Consider the following 25,446-nt stretch of genomic DNA (forward strand, 5'->3'; position numbering starts at 1 on the left):
GCCTTTGAATCCATATCGCACCCCGTCGCGGCTTCCGTTTCACCGCTCCATCCATTCGGAGAGCTCACAAACGAAGACGACGGCGGTCAGTGGACTGCGTCTATTCACGACATCATTGCGTGCAGCCTCTCTTCGTCTTATCCACCACCTGCACGCGCGGCCACTGAAGAGCCGCTTCTCACATCATCATCATCATGTCGGGCGGGCCGCCTCTGCCGCCCAAGGGAGGTGCTCCTGCTGCCTCGATGTACTCTTACGAGGGAAATGGGCGACATCATCCAGCCTACCCGCAATATCACAATCGACATCCAAGTGGTAGTGCTGCGACAGCGTCTCCGGCCTTCAGCGCTTCATCGGCATCGGCATCGCGGTCCAGCGACTATTCAGCGGGCACGCAGGCTAGCAACTACTACCAACAAGACCAACAATGGCCTGCATACACTGAGCCAGACGCTCCTCCTCGTCCTCCTCGCAACTCGTATTGGCATCGGCAGGTCGCAGAGCTGCAAGAAGGGAGCAATGACTCGCAGGCTGGAGACACGTACGCTTGGGCGTCAAATGACCGGCCCATCTCGTCTGCGACTGGTATCATCAGCCTGTATGCGGGCGCCGAGGAGGGCTATCGCAGGGGCAGCGACGGGTCAATAGAGAGTGAGACGTCGACGCGAGTACCTTCAAGAAGAACGAGCAGCCGGCCGCTCCCTACTCTACCACAACACCACCAGCAGCAGCAACATCACCAAGCGCACGTTGGAATGGGCCTGCCTTCCTCCTCAGCGTCCGCCTTCCAGAACGGCCTTTCAATACCCCAGCTCGAGCGAGGCCCTCACTCAAGATCCGTGTCCCCGTATGCCCCCGTAACTCATGGCTCGGCTCCCTCTCCTCTGCCATACTCGACAGACCCGTCACCTGGGCCACACACGCTTGTAACACCGCCGATGCCGCAGATGGACGATGGCTACTTTGGCAACAGCGCAGCTACGTTGAGTCCGACGAGAAATGGTGGTCCGCTCAATGAGGGGCCGGCATGGAGCCCAACGGCGTCTGCCTTTTCATCGTCCTCAGCTCAAGCCTCGCCCGTTGCAAACGTCTTTCAGCCTAGCTTGCACCGTAGCCAGCACAGTCTTGGGGCAATGTCCGCTTTGAGCTCGGATAGTTGGGCCAGTGGGGATGTAGAAGGCTCGAGTCGCAGAGCAGTCCCTCGTCTACGCGTTCAGTCTGAGGCAGCCAATCCTCCTCCGACCATCGCTGCCCGCTCGTCCTCATCAAGAAAGGCGAGGGCACCACTGCCGCCCCTTCCTTCGCGTCCGTCACAAGCGTACGCGGATGACGACGACCTCGTTACTCCCACAGACCGTCTAGCACCCTTTACCGCTCCAGGCGATCACCGGCCGTCGAGCGTCATGTCACACTCATCTACTATTAGGCCATCCTACCCGCGTCAAGACAGCTGGACGACAAATGCGGACGAGGGGCAGCGCGAGGAAAGGCAGCGTCAGCTTGGCGAGCAGACGGGACCCTTGTCGCGGCGTACGGAAAGACTCACTCGTACGACTTTTGTCGACTTCTGCCAGCTTTCTCACCTTGCCTTGCTGCTGCGCGACGCGATACCTCGCGAGTCTCACGTCAAGGGAAGCATCAGCTACCCGAACAGCTTCACAGGAAAGGATCTGGTCAGTACCATTCAAGAGCTGATACCGCGTGGGCGGGTGGAAGCAGCTGCGGGTCTGGAAGGCGCTGGTCTGGATGAGGCGCAGAAGCAACTCAAGATTCGCCAGCTGGTGCTGGGCATCGCGAGGAGCTTGAAAAGCCAGCTCTTCTTCCACGAGGTCGACTGGGGAGATAGTGAGCTACAAGACGGTGTAGACGAGGTCTATCTGTTCCTCGGAGACACGATGGCGCAGAGTGAAAGCGCGGAACGGGGACCATCAGGGGATTTCTCTTTTGGACAGTCGAACCTCGACCTCTCCCTCAGCTACGACTCGTCGCCGCGCGACCATCCAGTCTCATCGAGCGGCGTTGATGAGCTGCCCACGGGCGTTATTGTCCAGCTGACGACCTGCTACTCGCCCTCGTGCGGGAGGGAGGGTGGAATCCCAGGCACTGCGTGCTACTCCCCGTCATGCCCTCGCTCATCGAGGCCGCTTCTGCAGCGGACCGCAAGCGCGACGACGCCAGCAGTGGGACTCAAGACGGGGATTGAGGCTGCGGGCATGCCTGGCGCTGCCGGAGGTGTGGCTCATAAGGCTTGGGCTGAGCTCGTCCCTCCAGAGGTTCTAGCAAGCCTGCCCAAGGCCGAGATCACCCGCCAAAATGCCATCCTCGAGCACATTCAAAAGGAGGAAGACTTCCTCGCCGACCTGCAGCTGCTAGAGAATCTCTTCATCAAGGGCCTCGAAAAGCCCAATGCAAATGGCGATCCACCTCCCATTGGGATCGGTCCAGAGCGCGACGACTTCATCCGCGAAGTCTTTGGGAACCACCGCGAGCTCGTCTCACACGTCAAGGCATTCGTCGAGAAGCTGCACATTCGTCAGCGCGAAGAGTCGCCCATCATCCGCTCCATCGGAGACATCTTCCTCGATGCAGCCCTGGAGTGGCAAGAAGCTTTCGTCACATACGTCTCGGCCTACCCCATCGCTAAGTCCCGCATCGGGCGCGAGCAGAGCATCAACCCTCGCTTTCGCGACTTCCTCGAGGCGTGCCGTCGCGAGCCTGCGTGTCGACGCTTGGGGCTGGACAACTTTATTCATCGTGCCTTGCCGCACTTGCAGCGTCATCCGCTCTTGCTGCAAACGATCATTGACAAGACGGATGAGACAAATCCTGACAGGGAGAGCTGTGTGAGGGCAAAGGAGGTCATTGTGCAGCAGTGCAAGACGGCGGATGTGACGATTCAGGAGGCCCAGATCAAGGCTAAGATCAGGGGCTTCGCCTACAATCTGCAGACCAAACGAAACAAGGCTGTGGTGGATATGGATCTACTCAACCCTGAGCGACAGCTCATGCACGAGGGCAGAGTGTATCGGCGACCTGACTTTACGGATCTGGACTGGACTGAGATGCAGGCGGTGCTCTTTGACAACTACTTTATGGTTACAAAGATGAAGGCCAAGTCCGATGGCGGCGCTGACGACTCTGCTGCATTTGTGCTGGCTAAGCGGCCCATTCCCGTTGAGATGTTGGAGATGTCCGGCTTTAACGAGCCGTCAGTCACCTTCGCCATTGGACTCAATGCTCTGCATCTGCGCTCAGACCGCGAGTCTCGCTCCTTGTGGCCTTTCACCATTCACCACCTGGGCGGCAAGCTCGAGCCCCTCACCCTCTTCGCCACATCAAAGCAGCGTCGTCTCGAGTGGCGGACCAAGATCGAGGAGGCAAAGGGTCTGCGCCAGTCGGTCGTCGATGCGAACAAGGCCTTCGACACGGTGAACTTGTGCGAGTCCACCTTCGCGCTACCGACAGCGCTGAGCGGCTTGGACCCGGACAAGGCTCCCTCAGGTGTGGCAGACGCAAGCATCTTCCACGGTCGTGTGACCTGCGCAGTTCCCTTCAGCATGGCTGACCGGCGCAAGCTCATGGCGCTAGGATGCGCCGATGGTGTCTGGATCGGGCTGCGCAACGACCCTTCGTCGTTCCGCAAGGTGCTTCATCTCAAGCTCGTGACTCAGTGCGCCGTACTCGAGGAGTTCGGCATCTTCGTAGTGCTGGCGGACAAGGTTCTCATCTCCTACAGTCTCGAGGCTCTCGTTCCAACCTCAACAGGTGGGGCTTCACAGGCACGTCCGCCGCAGAAGCTGAGCGGTAACCGCGGTGTCCTCTTTTTCGGTGTCGGTGTGCTCAAAGACCGCACCTTGCTCGTCTACATGAAGAAGAAGGCAAACGAATCGGTCTTCAAGGCCCTCGAACCCGTCGTCAACCAGCCCTCTGCTAACTCAGGCGGCAAGGGCGGTAATCTGTTCAATAAGATCAAGAATGACATGAGCGGCAAAGGGGCCGACTGGTTCCGCATGTACAAGGTCTTCTTCATCCCGTCAGAGGCCTACAGCATGCAGTTCCTCCGCAATAAGCTTGCCGTCGTATGCGCGCGCGGCTTCGAGATCATGAACCTCGACACCCTTCTGCCCGGTACGATCCCGGACTTCTCACGCAGCCCACGCGATGATCCTCGCGTGCTCGCGTTGGCCAGGAGAGTGGAGACTTCCAAGCCTCTTGGCATGTTCAAGCTCTCCGGCACGGACTCGGACTTCCTGCTCTGCTACGACGGATTCGCCTGCTACGTGGACCGGTCTGGTGAGCCAATCCGACTGGACAACGTCATCGAGTGGGAGGGCACACCGCAGTCTGTAGCCTTTTGTGCGCCTTTTGTCCTCGCCTTCGACGCCCGCTTCATCGAGGTTCGTGAAGCCTTCACCGGCAGGTTGGTGCAGATGATTCGTTCTCACGACCTGCGATACGTTTCCAGCGCGAGTATCGTGGAGGGGTCGCACGCAGAGCATAGCATCGTGTGCGTGCAGAGAACAAGGCCGGCCAATCAGCCTGGGTCAGCAGCGGGGACGCCAGCTCAGTCCGCATCAGGAGTCGCAGCAAGTGGGCCAGGACCGAGCCACTCGCTCATGAACAGTTACGATGTGCAGAACATCTTCGAGCTGCTACCCACGGCGCCGTATGCCGCTTCGCAGTTGGCTAGGAAAGGTACAACGGGAACGGCCAGTACAGGTTTGCTCTCCTTCTCGGGGACGATGAGTAGCTCAAGGAGCAGTCGTGCCGGCGGTGGAGGTGGCGGAAGTACCAGCAGCAAGATGCGTCGCTACTACGAGGAGGGGCCGATGGCGGGCAGGGTTGGAAGCCCCGTAGAGCAGGGGCAGAATGGTGGCGGGCCATACGGCTACGATGGGCAAGAAGCTCCATATCCTCAGCGCAGCCACTCGTCTGCGGCCAACCACCAGCAGCAGCAGTATAGTCAGCAGCAGCAGAGGCAGCAGCAGCAGGGCTTTGCGACGAGGACGATTCTAAATGACCCGCCCGCTCCGGCTGGGTGGATTTGAGGGAGGACGAGCAGATGTCGCGAGGGAGAGAGGAGGAACAAGAACGTGGACATGAGCGGGGCATGGGCGCGAAGACGTTATGTACTTTGATACCCCTCCTGCTTCTTCACAGAAGCAACGAATGTCAACTGAAGATGCTAATGCCCCCCAGCGCTGCGCTGACGATCACAAGATTTCTTTTTGACGTGATTGACTCACCCAGAAAGTGCAAGGCTCGAGTGGAGCAGGCTGGCCTGAGACGTTGGGGTGAAGCCACCGACACAAGCCGACGTGCGGGCGCGTGCGCACGGACGCAGCGATAGCGACGAGCGCCAAGCTACATCAAGTGATGCCCAGCTATCAAGCGGCGCAAGGAGGCTGAGCCCGTTCACGCCCTCCAACATGACTCTGCCTCGCTTTGGATCGCCATTGCGGTTGCGATGAAGATTGCCGGTCTTGAAGCCAAGGCTGAGGCTGAGGCTTGGAGCAGTGCAGGGGGCGGCGGCGAAATGTAATCTCGAACCTGGGCTTGCTTGCGATGGGGTCCCCAGGTTCTTGGCCCAGCTGCCGGCAGTCCGACATCAAGCACAAGCGCGTCGAGTGGAGCGGGAGCAATCAGCGAGCCTCGAAGATATCAAATAGCGTCTCAGGCCCCCTCTCTACCTTCTTTCCATACCACCAACACACAACTCCACCCACCACTACCACCAAGTCACGATGTTCTTCTCTCGCTCTGTTCAAGCCTCCCTCCGCTCCACGGCCGTTCGCTCCTTCGGGCCCCGTTCGGCGTTGCGAGCTCCTCCCGCCCCAACGTCCGTGGCCGCCGCCGAGGTCAAGCACCAGCCCATCAACGTGGCCGCTGCGACAAGCACCATCAAGACGGACGCTGCTCAGACTCCCGCCTCCACAGCTAGTCCCACAGCTGTGCCCGAAGTTGGAGATGTGAGCCACGCATTCGGCAAGGCAAGGAAGGTGGGCGATGAGTAGAGGCACAGCAGGCCCACAGATAGGCAGGCCGAGCACGGTTGGGGCGAGCAGCGATGCTGAGCCGTGAGGGAGCCAAGAAGTGATTTCAAAGCAGAGTGATGTGAGTGCCGTGCTTAGTTCTCGGTATGCTCGGCGACTAATCAATTCCGTTCCTGGCTCGTCATCGCTACCAGCACGGCCCGCCTGCGCTAGCCCCATCGCTCATCCGTTTAGCCGGCGGCGGCACAAGACCCTGCAGCAAGCCACGGACGGATGGCCGGGCACAGCTTGCTCACGCTTTCGCATCGACCTCAGCCCTCTGTCAAGCCTCCCTTCAGGCCATCGACGTCAAACTCATCACACCGCAACCTCCTCCACCCCACGACCGCCTGTAAATGACTACCCGTCTCTCCATACCGGCCTTTGTCCATACGAAGCCCCTAAGGCCTCAACTCTTCCCTTCGGCCCTCTTCCCCCAAAGACCCGTCCTACAAGCCCAAAGTCTCCCTCGACGAAGTTCAGTATCCACATGTCACCACGCCCTATCTGTCTCTTAGACCTCATCACGACGACTCTTCATCATTACCATCTGCTCCCTCTCAATACATCTCTCTACTTCACATCGTCATCTAGCGGTCGCTAGCCTCTTTGCCTCGTCAACGAGTTCCTGCATGGTCCAGATCCTGAGCCAGCCCTCCTCCTCAGCCTGCTTGTGCGCAATGCTGGGGGCAATCTGGTCTCCTCCTCCCTGAGGCGCAGCGAATGGCCCTTGACAAACGACCAGCTTCGAACCTCGTTTCCTCTGCTCCAAACTCCCATTCCCCTTACCAGCCGGCAAGCTCACCTCCGTGAAGACGTACTGGTCTGCCTTCCGTCCATCCATGCGTAATACTTCCTCGCATTTGCCCCTCCTCTCCCGCCTGTCTTGCGGCTTGCACTCCCACAACGCGAGCTCCACCCGCTTAAAATCGAATCCCAAACCAAGCCCCAGATTCTTGGTCAAAGCCTCCTTGTGCGTCCACAGATCCCATAGCCGTTCCAGTCCCTCTTCACTTTGTCCCGCGTGAAGAGCGGAGCGCACCCATCCCTCCTCAGCGGGGGTGACACTGTCCTGCATCGTGTCGAGGAAGGAAGAGGGGGAGGACTCGAAGTGTGGGAGGTGGAGGGACATTACGTCTATGCCGACGCGGGTGTGAGGGGAGGGAGAAGCAGCGGGTGGAGTAATGGGCTCGCTGCTCGGGTTGCTCTGCGTCGCCGTTGATATTGAAGATGACAGATCGATGTACAAAGCCATGACGACCCAGTCTCCGTCGTGAGAGATGTTGAAGTCGAGGCCGAGTGATGGGTGGGTCTGTTGAGCAAAGTCAAGATCAGTTCAGCGCGCGAATCGAGCATCAAGTGTGGCTAAGAGAGGTACTTACGAGGAAGGGACGCCCTTCTCGCGTACGGTCGAAGCAGAGGTCGTGCCACGCTGTAGGCGCCAGAGCTGTGCTGGTCTGCGACGTCAAAGACGCGTCATTGAGAAGTTGCACGATGGCGATGCGAGGCAGCAGGAGAGCAGCGAGTGATCCTGCTCAAGTGAGGAATTCAAGTCAGCGTGCTGCGGTACCCTCGATGGGCTCGGACCCCTTGCTTACTCGTCCGATCGATCTCGCGCACGTATCTGAGAACTCGCTGGTGGATGTCTCTCTCTTTCTGGCTTGAAGTAGATGAAGCTGCCTGCCCCTCATGCGGCTCGAAGAATTCATTGAGCAACGGCTGCAAGGCTCCCTTCGACGACTGAGTCGCTGGCCATTCTGAGACGTCAACTGCCCAAAGTTGGAGCGGACGCCGGCTCTGCGCCCCCTGCTGGTTATCGAGTGGAGTATCGAGCTTGCTCTGTGACATCAAATTTGAGAGAGCGAGTATATTGATGGCGCTTGAAGCTGTTCTTTGATGTGAGAAACGCGCAAGGAAGAAGATTGCATGCCGCCCATCGTCGACTCGACGTCCGTGCACGACTTGACGCGAAAATGCATTCGACTTTGTGGCTTGGCTGCACCTGCTCTCTCTTACCTCTCCACCATCAGAAGCTACTTCTACGCCTCCCTCGCCGCCTTCAATGGCTCACTGGGCAACCGCCCTCACAGACTATGCTCGCAGCATTGACCCTTCGCGTCTACCTCCCGACGTCCTCGTCGCTTATGATGATCGCACCCTCACCATCTGCGATATGTATCCCAAGGCGCAATATCACTATCTCGTCCTGCCACGTATCCCATTCAGTCTGACTACAGAAGAGCAGGACGAGGTGGAGAGAACGCGCAAAGAGGAAGGGGAGAGAAAGGAGTTGTGGGGCAAGGTGGTCAGAAGACCAGATGAGGGACCATCTGCTGCGCCTCCAGAGGCCACAAAGGCTAAGCAACCACAACAGCAGCGTCTCAATCTTGCCGGAGGGACAATACGCATCGCTCCAGCGGCGGACAAGCGAGAGTCTCAAGTCAGATCCTCATGATCGTTATCGTCGCCTTCGGCCTCACAAGAGAAGGGCGTCGTCTCCATCTCCTCCTCAAGTGTCCCAAGCAAGCACCTCGCTTCTCTCTCGACTCTCCTTGCAAGTCCATATCGCAGCATAGTCTTACGCAGTCTCGCCCTCGCCGCAGAGAAGGCCAAGAAGCGCATCGAATCATTGATGCCTCAGACGTCGACAATCGGGGCCGAGAGGGCAGGCTGTACGTGGGACGTCATGGTGGGCTTCCATGCCGTCCCCAGCATGCAGACGGTGCATTGTCACGTCTTTTCGAGCGAGCTGGTATCGGAGAGGCTTAAGAACAAGAAGGTGAGCTGGCCGTCCCTTACCGCCCTCATCCAATCACTGTTAATCCAATCATCTCACATCGTCCTCGATAGCACTACCTCTCCTTTCATCCCACCTCTGGCTTCTTTCTTCCCCTCTCATCCCTCTTGCCCGCCTCTCCATCCTCCAGTTCACAAGGCTCTCCCCCCTCTTCATCTCCATCAGCGGCCCTACCACCATCAAAGCTGCCCTTCTCCACCTCGCACTACGAGTCGCTCCTCAAAGGTCCGCTCGTCTCGCATGTAGATGGCAAGACGTACGCCAATATCCCAGCTTTGAAGCGCCATCTCAACCAGGCGTGGCTGGGCATGCTGAGGGCCAAGAGGGAAGGACAAGAAGAAACGCTCAAGGCTGACATGGATGATGTGACGGAGGATGAGCATGAGGATGAGGAGCGCCCACCGGCGAAGAGGCAGAGAACCGAGGAAGCAGTACCGACCGCTACCGAAAGCAGAGCTACGAAGCCACAACAGCACCAGGGGCATCGGCCGCAATGTCCTCCACCGAAAGAGAGCCATGATGACGCTGCCTCGAATGGTAGTCACACCGAGTCGGAGACAGAGGACGAAGCGTGAAGAAGCCAAGGCAAGAGGGGACAGTCACCGAAGCAAGCTCAAGCAATTATACCAATGTATCACTCATTCGCCCTCTCATCTTGTCGCGCTAATGCTTCATCAATTACCCTCATCCTCACGCTTGCGGAGCCTCGTCACCCTTCCGCTTCCCCTCATCGGTAGTCGCAGCCGTGACAACAACCTCAGGCCCCGCAGCCTCTGCTTCAGCTTCTCGCACAGGCGCAGGCGTCGACAGGGGCAGTGCCTTCTCCTCCTTTCGTCGAGTCGTGATCGCCTCCGACCGCATCTCAAACCCGGCCCTTGCCTCCCACATGGCCCTCTTGTGCTTCACGACCTCGAGCCACACCTTCTCCTCCCAGCTCGTCGCTGGACCGCTGACCCTCCCATCACTTTCCTCCTCACTGTCCTCCTCGTGACTTGCGTTCTCACGTAGTGTGCGTTTCGCTTGCGGAGGGCGGTCTGCAGGCGCTGCTGGAGCAGCGGCAGTAGTAGTAGCAGCAGCAGTAGGGCCAGAGGCCCGCAATGTAGTTCCCCGGTCGCGACGAGCCGGCAAAGCTGGTGGACCTACCGCTCCACTGGTCTGCTGCTGCCGTCTCGGCGGGACAGGAGGTGCCGATGACGATGATGACGCCGAAGCCGATGGTGACATGGCGGACGAGGCGATCGGCGTGGCCACGCCCTCCTCTCCTTCTGCCATACTAGACTTCGAGCGTCCCTCATTCGCTTTGGCTACGTCCAGGTTCGGGAGCTGCTTGCCCCCGCTAGTCGTGGCCGAGTCCGTCGCTGCCTCCGACTCGGCCCCTTCATCCTTGGCCGTATCCTCCGTAACAGTAGCAGTCGCTCCACTATCATCAGCATCCTCTGCTGCCTCGTCCTTCTCTGCTCCCGCTTCCGCATCAGGATCGTCCGCAGGAGTGGCGGCGCCGTGCCCCTGACTCTCCGCATCATGAAAGCCGGCATCGTCATCATCACTGCTCCCGTTTGAGGTACGCTTGCTATGCGTGTCGGTTTCGGCCTCCTTGTCGGTTGAGCTCTTGTCTCCCTGCTGATCATTCGAGGACTCTTCTGCTTCGCTGATGGCTGCTTTCTCGCCTACAGGGGCGGTGGCATCGGCAGCCTCGTCCTTCGCCGTTGGGTTTGGCGTTGCTTCCGACTCTGGCTCCTTCGCCTCCTCGTCTTCCTCTTTCGATACAGGCAACGGAGTCGGCAATGTCTCCTTCCTCCCGTTGACCTGCACGCCCGCGACCTTCCCCCGACCCGTCCGCCTCTCTTGTGCGCCATCCTCGTCCCACCCTTTGCCCTCCAATACGATCTGACGCTCCAGACTCCTCAAATAGCCCCAGAAGGCGCACGCCGCCCTAAGTCGCGCAAGACAGTGGTGCGGGCAAAGGAGGTAGCGACTGGTGGCCGTTTCGGATAGACGGAAGATGTGAGTTGGGACTGGGAGCGGGTAAGGCTGGTCGTGAGCCGACGTGGTGGTGGAAATGAGGGTGGTCGAGGCTGACGAATTGGGGGTGGGTCCAGGAGTAGCGGAAGCGCCGGGCGTGGTAGCTGTGCTGCTCGCTGCATCGCTAGCTGGGGCGCTCTCACCGCTTGCGGAGCCGTCTGCCCACAAGGGAAGCTTGGGACTGCCTGCTTTCGCTCGCAGCGAGCTGAGCGAACTGAACAGGCCACTACGCGCCGTCTTGAGGGTGGGAGGTTTTGGACTCGCACTGCCGGTTGTAGTCGCCGCTGCTGAGGATGAGGAGGCATCCCCTCCTGCACTTGAGTCTACAGAGAGGGACTGCGAAGACGATGAGGCACCGGGCGTACTGCTCCCTCCTGCCGCTTCTCTCAACGATGAAGCAGCCGAGCCAGCCATGCTGGACGCCCAGCTCGTCACCGACCTCAAGTCCGGGGTCCCAGTCGCGGACGCTCCCTCTTCCTTCCCGTCAGCGCCCCCAGGCATTGGCACATTGACTACGTGCATCCCGCAAAGGGCACACGCGGCCGGAGGGAGATGTCTATAAAGCGCCCGGACTGCCTGCTCATCCTCCACCTTGCCTCCTGGGAAGACGGGCTCAATCACGAGCTGCCCGTCTAGGATTGCCGTATTCGCTTGTCGCCTGCTCAACCAATTCAAGCCGGGCGCAAAGTCCAGACGAAGGCAGGGGTCCGAGTCCTCTTCTTGACATCGCTTGATGAAGGGGAGAGAGAGCTGGGAGGAGAGGGAGACCAGAGACTCGCAGTTGCTGGGAAGGAGAGGATAGTCCTTATGCCGGGATACGCCGGCGAGGAGGAAGGGAGATGTCTGAGTCGCATCTGCTGATGAGGCTGGGGTGAAGCCGGACGAGGAAGAGGAGCCTGATGAGCGGAGTGTAGGGGAGGTGGGTATTGAAGAGGAAGAGGAAGAGGAAGATTGGCCGCCGCCGATGTAATTGCCTGAGCTGTTCTTGCGGTGCGAGAGGTAGGGACGGGAAGGGTCGTAAGGATAGTTGTAGAAGGGGGCCAGCTGTTTGCGTAGTTTGCGAAGGTGGGCAAGGAAGGCGTGGAGCTCCTGATAGGGGACAATGTCCAGCATGAGGACCAGGGGCGGTGGAGCCGACGAAGATGAAGGCGAGCCCACTTGGTGCTGCGCCCTCGAGCTTGACGCCGCCTCTCCAGCCTCCTTGCTAGCCTCCAGCTTCTTTTGCAGATCGCCCAACACCTTTTGCTGCTCAAGCATGATGCCTTCGGTATCCTGCAATCGCTCCTCCATGCTCTTGCTCTTCTCCTCGGCCCTCGCCCTCGCCAGCCTCTCAACCGCAACCATGCGATTGGCCTCGTTGAAGAGACTTGCACTCAGCTCATCCAGCTCAGCCTCAATCTTTGCCTTGTCGCTCTCAGCCTGTCCCCTTTGCTTCGTTTCCTCGATAACACGATCCATCATACGAGTCATTTCCGTCGACACGTGAGCCTTCTCCACCAGCAGGCCCGTGTTGAGAGCAGCCAAGTGCTCCTGCCTCTCTTTCTCGAGGGAGGCGACCTGGGTGGTGCCAGACATGACACGCTCGCGGGCGTCGGAGAGGTCGTCTTCGAGGTCGGAGATGCGCATGAAGGACGAGACGAGCTTGCCATTGAGACCTGTCACTTGGTTGGTCAGGTCGGCGATGCGGCTGCGAAGCGTGGCCACATCGTCGAGGTCTTCGGTAGAGGAGGCAGCGCCGGTCGATGTGTCCGGCGCTGCGGCGGTAGCTTCAGCCTTGCCGTCGGATGGTCGAGCTTCGCCGTTGCCAGCGTTGCCCGTGGCCGTCGTCGCTGTATGCATTTCCCCGTCTGCCCCCTGGCTGACGGATGTGTTCACGGTGTCCGTCGAAGCGGAGGCATCAGTGGCCATCGACGATTGTGCAGGATCTGATGAGGAAGACATGATGCTCAACGAGCGTCCCTGCGACGGCTCGACGAGAGAAGAGCGGATGTTGGTGAAGGAGAAAGGATAGGGAGCAAAGTCGCAACTCGGTCTGTCGTCACCATCGCCTCGCCCCGCCTCTCCGCTCGCTCGACCAACACACCAACCCACGCCCGTCCGCCCGCACGTCCGCCATCTTCCCACGCACGACTCACACCTTCGCAGCAAAGCGCTCGCTCGCTCGAGTTTCCAGTCTATGAGATTAGGAGCACACGATCGTCTACAGAGGCATAGAGGCAATGCAACACATCATGATCATCACCACCACCCCAAAGGCACTTACTTGCGCTTGTTCGGGGGCAGCTTCTTCTTGGCGGCAGCGGCAGCGGCCTCCCCGCCTTCCTTGCCTCCCTCACCTTCGCTCTCGGTATCAACAGGCTTCTCGCCGCCCTCCAACAGCCACTTCTGCACCCTCGCCCTCCTGCGCTCTTCCTGCGCCTTGATCTCGTTACGAGTCTTCTTCTTCTTCTTCCCCTTGGCAGCCTTGAGCTTCGACATGTCCTGGTCTTCGGCATCAGACCCAGCGGGGGTAGCGGCAGCAGAGCTCATAGGGGTAGCAGCCTTTGATCCCAGACGGGAGGCGACGCGTGATGAGCCGCCAGCAGGGGTGCCAGGAGGGAAGGCGGGAGTGCCAGGGCCCGGGGTAGAGGCATTGTCGTCTACGACTTCCTCTTGTGCCTCGTCGCCGAAGTTCTGCTCAAGACCGACGTTCTTCGTCTTGGACATGATACGGCCATTGTCTACCTGCCACTGCTCGGGGAAGAGGGCATTGACGAACTCCTCGTTGTGACTGATGCAGACGACTGCTCCACCCCACTCGCGGATGGCGATGGCCAGACCACCAAGGGCCTCACGGTCCAGATAGTTGGTGGGCTCATCGAGGACGAGGATTTGCGGGTTGTTCCACATGGCAGCAGCCAGGCAGACCTTGACTTTCTGCCCACCAGAGAGACCGCGGATCTCGTTGTTCTGAGCAATCTCGCCGTTGAGACCCACCTCCTCCAGCGTCTCCCTGATAGCCTTCTGTGTCATCTCCCTGGCGCCAGCACCCTCGCGCGCGTTCTCCACGTCGTCGAAGCGCCCCACAATCTTGGCGAAGCCCAACTCGTTCAAACGCTCACGCGGGATCCAGGTGTTGTCCTTGTGGAGCATTCCCCTCCACTTGATCTCATACTCAAAGCCGCGCTTCATCTTCCTTCGGCCAACGATGAACTCGATCTGGCGCTTCTCGCCCGTGGACGAGACGATGGGCTTGGCAAGCTGCTCGGCCTCCTCCTCGGAGATCTTGCGGTTGGCCTTCTCGTCGGCCTCCTTGTCCGAGCCATCGCTGTAGCGCCAGCGGATGTAGTCGCAGGCTGTCTTCTCGAGATGCTGCTCGAGGTGGTGGAAGGCGTGCTGCGCGAGGAGGGCAACACGGAGGTTAGGGTGCTTCTCGACCTTGCCCTTTTGAGGAATGACCTCCTCCGTCAGGACCTTGATGAGGGTCGACTTGCCCGCACCGTTCGGGCCGAGGACCGCGACACGAGACGAGAGGGTGACGGCGCAAGAGGCGTCAGTGATGGAGGGCTTCTTCATGCCAGGGTACGTGTACGTGGCGTCGGTGACCTTGAGAATCGTCCTCGTCGTCGATCGTACGCCCATGAGGGAGCCAGGCGGAGGGAAGGAGAACTTGACCGATGTGGCAGCGAGCGAGATGTAGGACTTGGCCTCGGGCTTGGTCGCAATGAACTTGGACAAGTTGCCCTTGTAGTATTTGAGCTTCTTCGACTCGTACGAAATGATGTCCGTGCAGACTGTGTCGAGGAAGCCAACGTCGTGCGAGACGGTCAGAACGGTGATGTTGTCGTTTGAGATGAGATAGTTCTCCAGCCAGTGGACCGAGGCGACGTCCAAGTGGTTCGTCGGCTCGTCAAGGAGGAGAACGTCTGCGCCAATGAGCATAGCACGAGCCAGCTCGAGCTTCATCTTCCAGCCACCGGAGAGCGAGGCGACCGGGTTGCTCTGCCTCTCCTCGTCGAAGCCGACCTCGAACAAGGCCTTGCTGACCTGGTCCTTGGTCTTGCCTCCAAGACGCGGGTCTTTGGCGATGAAGTCGAGGATGGGCATCGAGGCGTCCTCGCCCTGGTTGTGCTCAACCATGACCGTGACCAAGTCGCTTGGATAGCCCTCGACCTTGCCGTCTCGCATAGCCTTCAGCAAAGTACTCTTACCGCTACCGTTGGCAGCCACGATACCGTAGCGCCTACCGCGGTACAGCTTGAGCCAGGTGTGGTTGAGGAGAAGCAGACCACCGTAAGCCAAGGAGAACTCGATGCGGCACACGCACTCGCCGACCTCGTCATCCTCATCCTCGGGCTTGCCGAAGCGGGCGCGGTCGATCTCAGAGTATTGCTGGCGCAGGTTGTCAGTAACGAGCCTTGCTTTCTCCTCGGAAGAGCAGATGCGGCGAAGGTAGGGAAGGACATAGACATCGTCCCAAGGCGCTTGCTGTACCACACGCTTGTCGGCCAGGCGGACGATCAGGCGGGCAACCCAATCCAGACCGAGCATAGCAAACTCGTCGCTCTTGACGTTGGCGTGCTCCTCGGGCACGTTGCCCTGTACCGCTGCAATGATGGAGCCCAGAGCTGCGCTCTTGGCCTGCTCGAATGCAGCGACGGGATCCTCATCCGAGGCCTTGGCAGCGCCTACGGCCTTGGTGGCAGCCTGCAGCGTCTCGACAGCGCGGCGGGCGTACTCTCGGACCTCGGGGAAGGAAGCTCCCTTCTCGATCCTCTCGACACCAGGCGTGAGGGCGGGCAAGAACTTGGCTGCCTCGTGAGGGTCGCGGACGAGCTTGCACAAGTTGTCGACAACGACGACAGTCTGGCGCTGGACGGTCTGGTTGCGCTCTCCGAGGGCTCGGACGAGGAGCGGGACCATAACGGCAAGGGCTGGTCCAGTAACCTCAGCTACGAAGGTCGTCGACGAAAGCTTTTTGACAGTGGCCGACACAGTGTCTGGCGCTCGCATCGTCTCGACGAGATCGGGGATATAAGGTCGGATGTCGTTGTTGTCGATGACACCGCAGACTTTAGTAGCAGCCTTGATTGCTGCCTTGCTGATCTCCGCCTTGGTCTCGTGCATGGCATTAGTCAGGTAGGGAATGAGTGTGGGGAGCTGCTCTCCGATTTGCTCCTGGTTCTTGTCGGCGAGCTTGCCAATGAGCTTGAGGGCGCCGACCTTGGACTGCCATTTTGACGCACTGGAAGAGAGGGTGGCATAGAGGGTATCGAGGAGCTCGGGGATGGCTTCGGCGGGGACGAGAACAAAGAGGTAATCGATTGCCTTTTGCGCGGCCTCGACTACGACGTCACCCTTGTCGGCGAGGAGGTCGAGGAGGACGGGAAGAGTCTGAGGGAGGAGCCATGGCTCAGCTCCGAGTGGTGAAGGCGCATTCTTGCCTGCGACCTTGTTGAAGATGTCAGCGAGGCCGATAGCTGCTGCTTCCCTCTCGTAGCCGCTCTTCTTGTTCTTTGCGGCCTTGACAAGAGAGGGGATGATTGCCTCGGAATCAACTACTCGCAGTCCATGGTCGTTGATGTACGAGGCCAGCGAGTCAGCGGCCTTTTGGCAGTCCTCAGCTGAGGGCGCCTTGTAGAGGGCCTCTAGGTGAGTGGCAGCAGACGCTGAACCAGCGCCATTGACGGCTGCCATCGCGAAAGGAGGAAGAGGGTTGAGTGGTGGTTGAAAAGGAGAGGGTGACAAATAGTGAGGAAGCTAGGAAGCAAGCGCTCGTGCCCGTCGTGTCGAGCGGACGCAGACCACAAATTTCGCTCGAGGCTGCGTTCGACCTGCAGGGGAGAGGCGAGCAAGTGAAACCACGCCCCCCGTGGTGCTCCATGAGCCACGTGGTCGAACCGAGCCCAGTCCGTCGATGAGAGTGAGTGGCCCCGGCGTCAAGATGAGATCGAAGTGCGGCTGTGACTTTGACTTCTTCTCGATTCTATATCTCACCCGCGACTACTAAGATGCAAGCGGAAGTCGATCCAACGCAGGACACCGAGTTGTACGTGTACAAGCGCACACGCGAGCTGAGATGGCAGAAGCAGGAGCGTCACTGACTCCTATTGATCTCTCTCACCTCGGCCCGCAGCCACGATGCCCTCCGTGCTCACGGGATTATCCCGCCCAAGCCGCCTTCACGCTCTCCCTCGCCAGAGCTTCCAACTGATCAAGAGCGTCGCGCAACGGAGCTGGATAAGGCCACAGTAGAGGACATAGACCGCGCCCTGGAGCAGGACGGCGGTCGAGGCGGTGAAGACGGCGATGAGGAGGAGAAACTCCTCTTGAGAATACGACAGCAGCGCCTCGATGCTTTGGCCAAAGAAAGGAAGAGGGGCAGATTCGGACGTGTCTATCCAATCAGCAGACCAGACTATACGCGTGAGGTCACAGAAGCTAGCAAGGTGGATCCGGATCGTATTGGCAAGGACGACGATGACCCAGACGATGATGACGATGTCGCAGAGACTGGCGCGGGCACCGTAGGTGGCTCAGCAGCCAAACAATCACGCGCCAAGGGCACCGGCGTCGTCTGTTTCCTGTACAAGGACAGCATCGAGGAGTGTCGCCTCCTCTCCGGCTACCTGGACCGCCTCGCATCAAAGTACCCCGCAACCAAGTTCGTCAGCATAGTTGGGGACCAGTGCATCCCCAACTATCCAGACAAGAACCTGCCCACACTCCTCGTCTACCGCAACGGCGAGCTCCATCGACAGATCATCGGCCTCAGACCCGAGATTGGCTTGGACGGCATGAAGACGAAGTGCGAAGATATCGAGTTGCTCCTTACCGCAGTGGGCGTCGTCGATCGTTCGACGGTGCCCGGGTCGGCGACGCACCAGGATAATGGGGAGGGGGATATGGACAGGAGGGAGAAGGAGGAGAGGAGAAAGGAGGAGCGTCAAGAGGCCGAGGATCAGGACGAAGGTTTTGGAGGGAGCAATAGAAAATACGACAAGCCAAGCGTGCGAAGTCAGGAGGAAGAGGACGATGATCTCGATTGGGATCTGTGACGGCTGGCGTAGCGGCCTCGCAATGCAAAACTCACTTTCGATGAGGATCATGATGATGATGATGATGATTACGATGGTACTGAGGTTGTTGATGCGAATATACAATAGAGTCCAGTGAGCAGCCGACCGCCCATCCATTACTCAAACGACTCAGACAGCAGGTTCAAGCAATCCCTGGCGAGGTCCGCTATCCTCCTCGGCTGGCCACGATCTCGGCGATCACCGCCGAAAAGATCGCCTCCGCCAAGGAGGCTCGTGTCCCCATAGTCGAAGCCCTGCGGCATGTGATGGAGCAGCGGACCGCGCCCGCTCACTGGGGACGCTGAAGCGACGCAGCTGAGGGCAACTACGTCGAGGAGGGTACCGTGCAGGGCGAAGAGGTGCGAGAGTGGAGTGCGATGCGCCAATGAGGCCAGCGTTGCCTCGCCCTGCTGCTCTTCGCCAGAGTAGTGTGCTTCAAGGTATTGTGTCGCGTCCCCCGACTTCGCGGCGGAGAGTGTCTCTGGTTGGAGACGAAGATCGAGGAGGTGCGAAAGGATGAGGTAGGCCTCTTCGTCCCTCAGACGCGGGAAAGGGGCGCTTCCCAGCAACGCTGCGTCTGCTGTGTAGCTCTTGAGACTTGCCTTGACTCGTCGAAGGAGGACGGGCAGCGACAGGGCCGCGACACGATGTCGTCTACGCTTGCGCTCCTCGTTGTCCTCGATGCCGGGAAGCAGGGAGTTCGAGCACATAAGAAAGAGCATGTTCAGGCAGGCTTTGGCCAAATTCTCCCGCGACGTCGCCTGCGGAGCCAGGACGGTACCTGAGGGCAGTTTTGGACCGTTGAGCTCGTAGACTTCCGCTTGCCCGCTACTGGATGATTGGGGTGGGTCGCGGTCAAGGGCTGCACTCTCCTCGTGGCACCGACTCGCACGAGCGAGGGAGACGGCGAACTGCTCCACGATGGCTGCAGGTGTGCGCTTACTCCCCAACACGGGCCAGACGTGTCGCTCAAAGATGCAGAGGATGACGAGGTCGAAAGCTCCGTCTCGCTCCTGGTCCTCTTCGTGGCCTGAGCAGTCGCCGTCGAAAGCTGCCTGGTAGACGGCGAGCAGGTGACGCCAAATACCTTCCAAATCTTCGTCGGGCAGGTCCTGCTCGCTCGCTTCATCAAGGAAATCACAGGCTCCAGGGCACATCGAGGCGAAAGCCAGGGTGGCCTCCTGCCAGAGAGGGCGAGGAGGGGCCAGGTCCTTCGGCGCATACCGATAAGGTTGTGGACAATCGTAGCGCAGCTTGATGGGTACAGCCAGAGCCGCTAGGACGGCGTTGAAGGCGCCTGAGGTATACGTATCCGCTTCGTGCTTATGCTTGCTAAAAAGGTTGATGGCGTCGCGCACTGCTTCTTTGTGGGCGGCAATGTACGTACGCTGCGAGCTCGAACCTTGCTGCGGCTGGGCCCCTGATGCCGAGGGCAGCAGCGTGAAGGGCAAGGAGATCCTCTCAGCAATCGTGCGAAGCAGTGCTGCAGGTAGGCCAGGCTGGTGGTTCAGCGCGAACAAAATGTCGCGCGTCGCAGCCTGAACAGGCGTCAACTTGTCAACGTCATTGATGCCCTGCCCGGACCCCGCGTACGTCTCAACGAGGTGCAGCCGTGGTACTGCCTCCAATTCTACGCTCTCCGGCTGGCAGCGGTAGAGCTCGGAGAAGGTCTCCCCGAACGCGAGCAGATTGGGGTGCGAGAAAGTTGTGGGGGCCGACGCAAGACTGTCGGCCATGCCCGCCCAGGTCAACCAGGCTTGCCGCCAAGCATAGCGGATCTTGTCGTTCTGTGCGTCGACTTGAGATGACAAGATGGTACGGAGAGCAGCGATGGATGCCTGCGAGACGAGGGCTGGTCCGGCGAGGAAGCTCGACTTGATCTTTGCCAAAAGTGTGTCCCACAGCTCGACAAAGTCTTCTGCGGCTATCAGGCGCGAAGAGAGAAAGGCGCTGACGACCGGCGCAAGCTCTTCGTATGCCACGGACTGCGTCTTTTGCCATTGCTGGGCCTGCTCTGCAGCGGGGTCTTCCTGACTCGGTCGACTCAGTGACGATTTGCGACGAGTGCGAGAGGGCGAAGAGGCTGTGTCGGCTTCAGATGCGCCAATTGTCGGTGCAGGCGGTGACTTCGGCGCGACGCTAGCTGCAGCGGTAGCGTCCAGAAGAGGGAAGACCTCCTTACGCAACGCTGTCGACCATGCTGTAGAGTCGAGCATCTGCCCATACGAGGACAACACGCGGAAGAGTCCAGAGATGGCCGCATCACGTACCTCGGCCCGGCCATCTGCGGCAATGAGGCGGAAGGCTGTAAGGAGCCTAAGCCAGAGCGGGAGACAGTCAGGAGCAGCGGTGGTAGAGGACGATGTGGACGACGAGGGCGAGGAGCGGTCCGCAATTTCTGCTGTGAGGCTCCACAGAGCACTGCTGGCCGTGAGCGCGACGTTGATATCCTCTGCCAAGCCGAAGCCTTGAAGAGCTTCGATGACAAGCAGAAGCTGATCGAGGCTCAGTGCTGCCAGAAGATCGTTGCAGATCAGCTGCGTGGCAGCGAACGCCGTCTTGACGAGGGGAAGTGTCATCCTGGCTGCATTTGCGTCGTGCGAAGGACGATGACAAGCGGCGATTGCGGTCTCGAAGATGTCGTCCCACCCTAACCTCAGCGCATAGCCGTGAGTCTCAAGGATCTTGCGCAGTGTCTCAACACCGACCTTGCGCACTTCTACGGCGGGCTGCGAGACATCCTTGTTGAGGACGCTCACCGTGCGCAGAGGCGCAAACACCCGGCGTTGCAAGGCTTCCGCTTCTGCCTTTTCGTGCTCTGTGCCCATGGAGGCGAGAAGCAGCGCAGCGAGGGCTTCTGCGGCTTGAGTGCGGAGGACCGGCCGGACGTTGGAGTCACATGCTAGATCGAGCAGCACTTTGGTCGCCTGACTCCAGCCGCGCTCTTCACTGCTCTCGTTGAGTCGCTTGACGTTGAGACGCAGCACAGTGTCGAGATTGAGCATGTAGATGGAGCCCGACAGGACGCTATCGCGAAGTGGTCTCTGCAGTTGGCCGGAGGTCGCTGCTCCAGAGGGCCGGCGATCCTTCGTCGGCGTCGACAGAACCATCGTCGGTGGCGCTGATGAATTAGTTGCTGCCTGGCGTGCCGAAGCATCGCAGAGATCGCAGAGAGCCTCGAGGAAGGCTTGAAAGGCATCACCGTCGAGGGAAGTGGTGTTTTCAAAGCAGTTGGCTACTTCACGCAACAGGCTATCGAAGTCGAGCCCGGCGAGGAGCTGCGGTCTGCCCGTCTTAGAGTCTGTCGGCGTTGAGGCGACCGAAAAGCCAGGCTGAAAGACGGCGGTACTCGAGCTGGCTCTGGGGCTCATGGGTCCCGCGGCCTTATCGTCATCCTGGGAGATATTGCCCTGTACGTTCTCTCGCCGCCCCTTTGCTCTCTTGATGAGAAGCTCTGCGTCGCATAGGGCTGCCAGCACAGGACGCCAGTGCCCGTCCAGGATTCCAGAGAGGTAGGTGGCGACATGCGCCAGGACTCGCAGAGCTGCCAGGTTGCGTTCTGAAAGGCCTATCTCAGGTGCACTGGGATCATCGTCGGGGAGCTGCTGGGGTAGAGCTATGGACGAGATGCCAGCAATGAACGAGTTCCTAGCCTCGTCCTCTCCAAGCACGCCGCAAACATTTGTCCAATTGCGCACCGCCGTCAACACCTCGCAAAAGAGGGAGTCGTCTAGTTGGGCAGAGAGGAGGAAGAACAAGGAGGAGCGAAGCGTCTTGGAGGATTGAGACACCATTGCTTTGCAGTTGAGAAGGTCACGACGCTGCTTTTGCTCGACTTGCTGGAAGTCGAGTCTCGGGGGTGCCAGCCGGGCGCCTGATGACCTGGCATTGACGAAGCTCGAGTAGGCTGGCAGGATGTGCTGCGCCAGCGATTGCGCTACGTGGACGAGGGACTGCAGACCTAGAAGGTAGGCGTAGGTCGCTGGGGCGTTGGGTGCTTCTGCCTTTTCCAGCTGGTCGATGAACTGCAGCGGTGGCGTTGATGACAGAGTGAGGTTGCCAATTGCGCTGTCCTGACTGCCGCTGAGCATTGCGTTGGCAACTCCTGCGGCGGCTTCGTACAGGCTAAAGGCGCCAGATGTCCTGCGATCGATGCTTTGCCTAGGGCTGGTCACAGACGCATTGCGACTCGCTCCAATAGCGGTCCCGCCTTCCTCGGCTACTGCCTTGAGCACCTCGACGAGATTCAGGAAGACCTTGGCTGGCGAGTCCTTGCCGTCGAACCAGGCCCAGAGGTTCCGAAGGAATATGCTGTCAGAACAGAGAGATCGAGTGACTTCGAGCGCGATGATCCTCTGCCACTTGGGGACGGCCTCTTGCTGCGGATCCGCGCTAGGCGCTACAAAGCGCAGCAGGATGCTGACGAGAATCTCGGTCTCGATGACCAGGTCGGCGCTGAATTGGCGCAGTAGTACGAAGAGCAACCTCATGTAACGTAGCGCAGTAGGAAATGCTGGCTTCTCGCTGAGGGCTTTGATGAGTAGCGGGCACGTCGACTCGCGCAATGTATGTAGGAGCTCTGGGTGATTGCGGACCAGTGCGGTGTGATTGGTGAGGATTGATTCGATGAGCTCCAGAGTGAAGGTACGAGGGAGTGAGGATAGTTCCAGGAAGTCAGCCGCCTCGTCCTGTGCAAGCGCATTGAGGTCGCAGAAGGCTTTGAATGCATCTGCCGATGAGGGGAAAAGCGTGACATTTTCTTCGCCTGGTACCTCGGTCGTCATTGCAGCCAAGGGCGCGGCGACAGCTGCATCTTCACCTCCTTCTTTGATGCCGTCAAGTACGCGATCTTCTTCAACGACCTTTTCGAAGACAATCATGATGGCTTGGCGGACCGTAGCTGCGGCTGTGGAGCTCACTACTTGGACCTTGTTGCTCTGCAGCTGGAGGCAGTGACGCAGAGTGAGCGCCAGGAGCGGCCCATGTATTGACGGATATGACAACAGCAGTGCTGAGAAGGTCTGTAACAGCTTGAGCAGCAAGTCGACGTCGCCCTTGGCGAGTAGGGGAGTCAAGAGATCGAGGACCGGACCGATGGCAGCCTGCGCAGCGGGGAGACAGGATGTCGGCATGCTGGTCAGCTAAGCGGTGATTCTGCGAAGTTGTGAAGCTCGTGTTCATGACCCACATCTGGCACGACCTTCATCGCGACGATGCGCTGTAGCAGCGCGACGCCGAGTCCAGCTACTTTGAAGTGCGTCTTTGAGTTGCAAGCAAAGAAGATGGGACGCAGCAGCAAGTTACCCTCAAAGAGCTCCTTCTTCTCATCCTCGCTGAGGACGTCCGCAGACTGAGATATTGATGAGCCTCGAGCGAAAGCGCTCGGGCCACTAGGCCGTTTAACGCTGCCATCTCTGTTAGGTCCCTGTCTACAGGTCGTCAGAGTAGCATTAAAGTCGGCGCGCAGCGCAGTCAGAGCCGCGTCTGCAGCCACCTTTGCCTCAGGACATCTCCTCTTTGACTCGTTGGAGAGCGAGGTGAGGTCTGCAAGGAGAAGCTGAGACATGGCCAGTGCCACGCAGCCGCAGCGTGGTGATGAGAATAATGCGAGACCGGCGGTCTGAGTTGGTGTTGGTCTGAGGATGGATGGATCGCGAGAAAGTGGGCTCGCCTTGGCCTTGGCTCATCGTGTAGCGGCGGACGGCAGTGTTGGACGGCACGGGCCCCAGTCCGCCTCGCAACCACGTGGGTGCAGCTTGCCAATCTGCAGCGGGCCGAGTGACGCGGGAGGGCAAACGGCGGCTCGCCATCACCGAGAAGCGATGGCGCGATCTCGCTCACCGTGGCATCTTTGGCATCGCTCGAGCCTCTGTCGCCACCAAACGATCTGACCCTCTCATCGCGGCGAACAAGCTGAACAGGCTGATCCGAGTGACAAGAGCAAATGATGGCGCCATGATCTCCACGATCGCTGAGACGAGTCACGAAGGCAAAGCAAAGACTCGGGATCGACGGAGGCAAATGAGAGGGCGCAACGGTCTTAAATGAGTGAAGACAGCAGTGCCCACTGTCGCTCAGAGTAGTCTCGTGTCAAGTATCCCATCCTCCTACGTCTACATCATCTGCGATGTCCTACGGTAGCTCGTACCGCCCTTCTTCGTCGTGGGGTGATCCTACAGCTCGCCCACCCAGCTACGTGAGCCTGAGGCAGGAGCTAGCCAAGCGCAATGGCACCGTCCACTTCCAGCCGCTGAGCTCGTCGATGGCGGCAGGCCCCTCTTACACGGCTCTTCAACGCCCCGAGGAGGAGCGACGCGGTCGATCCCGCGAGGTCCGCCATCTCTGGGCTTGCTCGTCCTCGAGCCAAGTCCAAGCTGATCTTGCCAAGGAACGCAGAGGCTCGTCCACAGAGACGGCCCGCCTCCCGAAGTCTGACGGTCCGGAGCAATCTAAAGAGGAGGTAGTCAGCTCTAGCACCCTCTTCGAGCATTATGACGGCAATACATCCGGCATGCCTATCTTATCTCGGCCCCCACGCCATCTAGGCACGCCAACGCCACTCGAGCTGCAATCCAGTTATGCGCAGCCAGCGGGAAGGCAGGATGATGACAACAGCTACCTCGCACCATGGATCTCGTCGGCGCTGCACGAAAAGTCAGGCTATTCCTCTGGGACGCGTGTGCTCTACACTCGCGCTCAGCTGCCTGAGATCGATGAAGCCAGTCGTCACCTGTGGACTGCGCTTCACCAATTCAACACAACGTCCGCGCACTACTTGAGCAATTGGAAGTTACTGCAGGGAGTGAGAGCCACAGAAGCGCCTCATCCTCTGTCGGTCGGCGTCACAGACAGATCAAAGTGCCCATTCGTCGCCGACCAAGCTTCTGACGTCTCCCTCCTCACATCTTCCTTCAATTGGTCATCGCTGTCGCTGCCAAAACACATCAAAGGCACTTGGTACGGGGTCCTCTTCCTCTCTCGCCGTCGTTCGGGTTCAGAGTCTATCAATCTGTACGAGGCAGACCGTCTCTCCCACGAAGAAGCGGTACGAAGTGGCGGGCTTCTTGCATACTGGTACGGGGAGCCGGATGAGGAGACCGGCGACAACCTTGCAACGTGCATTTGGACGGATCGAGAGAGTGCTGTGAGAGCTTCGAAGCTGCCTAGACATCGCCAGGCGGTGAGGCATGCGGGACGAGCGTATGAGGAATTCAGGTTGGGCAGGTATAAGGTGGTTAAGAAGGCGGGGGAGCGCAACGTTACTGTTGAGAAGTGGCGGATAGATGACGAGGAGTGATGGCGCTTGCGGCGAAACAATACCAGAAACAGAGTGTACATCCCAGATGAACGTCTCAATGTAACAGTCGTAGCTACTGTACTCCGTGGTGCTGCCATGGTGAGGCAACGCTAAAGCAGGCGGGCCTTGGGCGCCACACGCGTCTGCTCAACGCGCTCCCGCCTGCAGCAGACCATCACTCGCTCTGTCCGTCCATCTCGTCGTCCAGCGACTTGCATCCGTCCGACCCTCACTACCCAA

The 25,446-nt window shown here is 59.4% G+C and overlaps 9 protein-coding genes across 9 annotated transcripts; 4 read left to right on the plus strand and 5 right to left on the minus strand.

Moving 5' to 3' along the window:
• The first annotated feature begins 23 nt into the window (after positions 1 to 23).
• On the plus strand, positions 24 to 5,203 carry BDZ90DRAFT_230285 (hypothetical protein). The gene has a single exon (XM_025505415.1). It carries the CDS (start codon positions 195 to 197, stop codon positions 5,046 to 5,048), a length of 4,854 nt encoding a protein of 1,617 aa, XP_025364021.1. The 5' UTR covers positions 24 to 194; the 3' UTR covers positions 5,049 to 5,203.
• Positions 5,204 to 5,496: 293 nt separating this feature from the next.
• On the minus strand, positions 5,497 to 6,415 carry BDZ90DRAFT_108176 (hypothetical protein). Its single transcript, XM_025503207.1, has one exon. It carries the CDS (start codon positions 6,210 to 6,212, stop codon positions 5,643 to 5,645), a length of 570 nt encoding a protein of 189 aa, XP_025364022.1. The 5' UTR covers positions 6,213 to 6,415; the 3' UTR covers positions 5,497 to 5,642.
• A 203-nt stretch (positions 6,416 to 6,618) lies between these two features.
• On the minus strand, positions 6,619 to 7,880 carry BDZ90DRAFT_258332 (hypothetical protein; the record flags this gene model as incomplete). The annotated part of the gene is made up of 3 exons (XM_025508059.1): positions 6,619 to 7,344; positions 7,415 to 7,563; positions 7,631 to 7,880. The coding sequence occupies 3 exons, from the start codon at positions 7,878 to 7,880 to the stop codon at positions 6,619 to 6,621; spliced, it is 1,125 nt and encodes a 374-aa protein (XP_025364023.1).
• A 176-nt stretch (positions 7,881 to 8,056) lies between these two features.
• On the plus strand, positions 8,057 to 8,606 carry BDZ90DRAFT_230288 (hypothetical protein). Its single transcript, XM_025505416.1, has one exon. The coding sequence runs from the start codon at positions 8,095 to 8,097 to the stop codon at positions 8,485 to 8,487; it is 393 nt and encodes a 130-aa protein (XP_025364024.1). The 5' UTR covers positions 8,057 to 8,094; the 3' UTR covers positions 8,488 to 8,606.
• An 841-nt stretch (positions 8,607 to 9,447) lies between these two features.
• Positions 9,448 to 12,867, minus strand: BDZ90DRAFT_230289 (hypothetical protein). Its single transcript, XM_025505417.1, has one exon. The coding sequence runs from the start codon at positions 12,790 to 12,792 to the stop codon at positions 9,520 to 9,522; it is 3,273 nt and encodes a 1,090-aa protein (XP_025364025.1). The 5' UTR covers positions 12,793 to 12,867; the 3' UTR covers positions 9,448 to 9,519.
• A 126-nt stretch (positions 12,868 to 12,993) lies between these two features.
• BDZ90DRAFT_108468 (hypothetical protein) lies at positions 12,994 to 16,608 on the minus strand. Its single transcript, XM_025503208.1, has one exon. It carries the CDS (start codon positions 16,525 to 16,527, stop codon positions 13,111 to 13,113), a length of 3,417 nt encoding a protein of 1,138 aa, XP_025364026.1. The 5' UTR covers positions 16,528 to 16,608; the 3' UTR covers positions 12,994 to 13,110.
• Positions 16,609 to 16,806: 198 nt separating this feature from the next.
• Positions 16,807 to 17,933, plus strand: BDZ90DRAFT_236754 (thioredoxin-like protein). Its single transcript, XM_025507303.1, has 2 exons — positions 16,807 to 16,879; positions 16,967 to 17,933. The coding sequence occupies exons 1-2, from the start codon at positions 16,842 to 16,844 to the stop codon at positions 17,886 to 17,888; spliced, it is 960 nt and encodes a 319-aa protein (XP_025364027.1). The 5' UTR covers positions 16,807 to 16,841; the 3' UTR covers positions 17,889 to 17,933.
• Positions 17,934 to 17,956: 23 nt separating this feature from the next.
• BDZ90DRAFT_108503 (hypothetical protein) lies at positions 17,957 to 23,086 on the minus strand. The gene has a single exon (XM_025503209.1). The coding sequence runs from the start codon at positions 23,039 to 23,041 to the stop codon at positions 18,026 to 18,028; it is 5,016 nt and encodes a 1,671-aa protein (XP_025364028.1). The 5' UTR covers positions 23,042 to 23,086; the 3' UTR covers positions 17,957 to 18,025.
• A 654-nt stretch (positions 23,087 to 23,740) lies between these two features.
• BDZ90DRAFT_230291 (hypothetical protein) lies at positions 23,741 to 25,280 on the plus strand. Its single transcript, XM_025505418.1, has one exon. The coding sequence runs from the start codon at positions 24,037 to 24,039 to the stop codon at positions 25,204 to 25,206; it is 1,170 nt and encodes a 389-aa protein (XP_025364029.1). The 5' UTR covers positions 23,741 to 24,036; the 3' UTR covers positions 25,207 to 25,280.
• Positions 25,281 to 25,446: the final 166 nt, after the last annotated feature.

Source organism: Jaminaea rosea (genome assembly GCF_003144245.1).
Source record: "Jaminaea rosea strain MCA 5214 unplaced genomic scaffold BDZ90scaffold_2, whole genome shotgun sequence".
Classification (NCBI taxonomy): domain Eukaryota; kingdom Fungi; phylum Basidiomycota; class Exobasidiomycetes; order Microstromatales; genus Jaminaea; species Jaminaea rosea.

Excerpts from the sequence above, each read along its gene's own strand:
- BDZ90DRAFT_230285 (XM_025505415.1), top strand. The coding sequence starts at position 195 with ATGTCGGGCGGGCCGCCTCTGCCGCCCAAGGGAGGTGCTCCTGCTGCC.
- BDZ90DRAFT_230288 (XM_025505416.1), top strand. The coding sequence starts at position 8,095 with ATGGCTCACTGGGCAACCGCCCTCACAGACTATGCTCGCAGCATTGAC.
- BDZ90DRAFT_108503 (XM_025503209.1), bottom strand. The coding sequence starts at position 23,041 with ATGCCGACATCCTGTCTCCCCGCTGCGCAGGCTGCCATCGGTCCGGTC.
- BDZ90DRAFT_108468 (XM_025503208.1), bottom strand. The coding sequence starts at position 16,527 with ATGGCAGCCGTCAATGGCGCTGGTTCAGCGTCTGCTGCCACTCACCTA.
- BDZ90DRAFT_236754 (XM_025507303.1), top strand. The coding sequence starts at position 16,842 with ATGCAAGCGGAAGTCGATCCAACGCAGGACACCGAGTT. Across the intron at positions 16,880-16,966 it reads CCAACGCAGGACACCGAGTT|CCACGATGCCCTCCGTGCTC; the intron begins GTACGTGTACAA and ends CTCGGCCCGCAG.
- BDZ90DRAFT_230291 (XM_025505418.1), top strand. The coding sequence starts at position 24,037 with ATGTCCTACGGTAGCTCGTACCGCCCTTCTTCGTCGTGGGGTGATCCT.
- BDZ90DRAFT_108176 (XM_025503207.1), bottom strand. The coding sequence starts at position 6,212 with ATGGGGCTAGCGCAGGCGGGCCGTGCTGGTAGCGATGACGAGCCAGGA.
- BDZ90DRAFT_230289 (XM_025505417.1), bottom strand. The coding sequence starts at position 12,792 with ATGTCTTCCTCATCAGATCCTGCACAATCGTCGATGGCCACTGATGCC.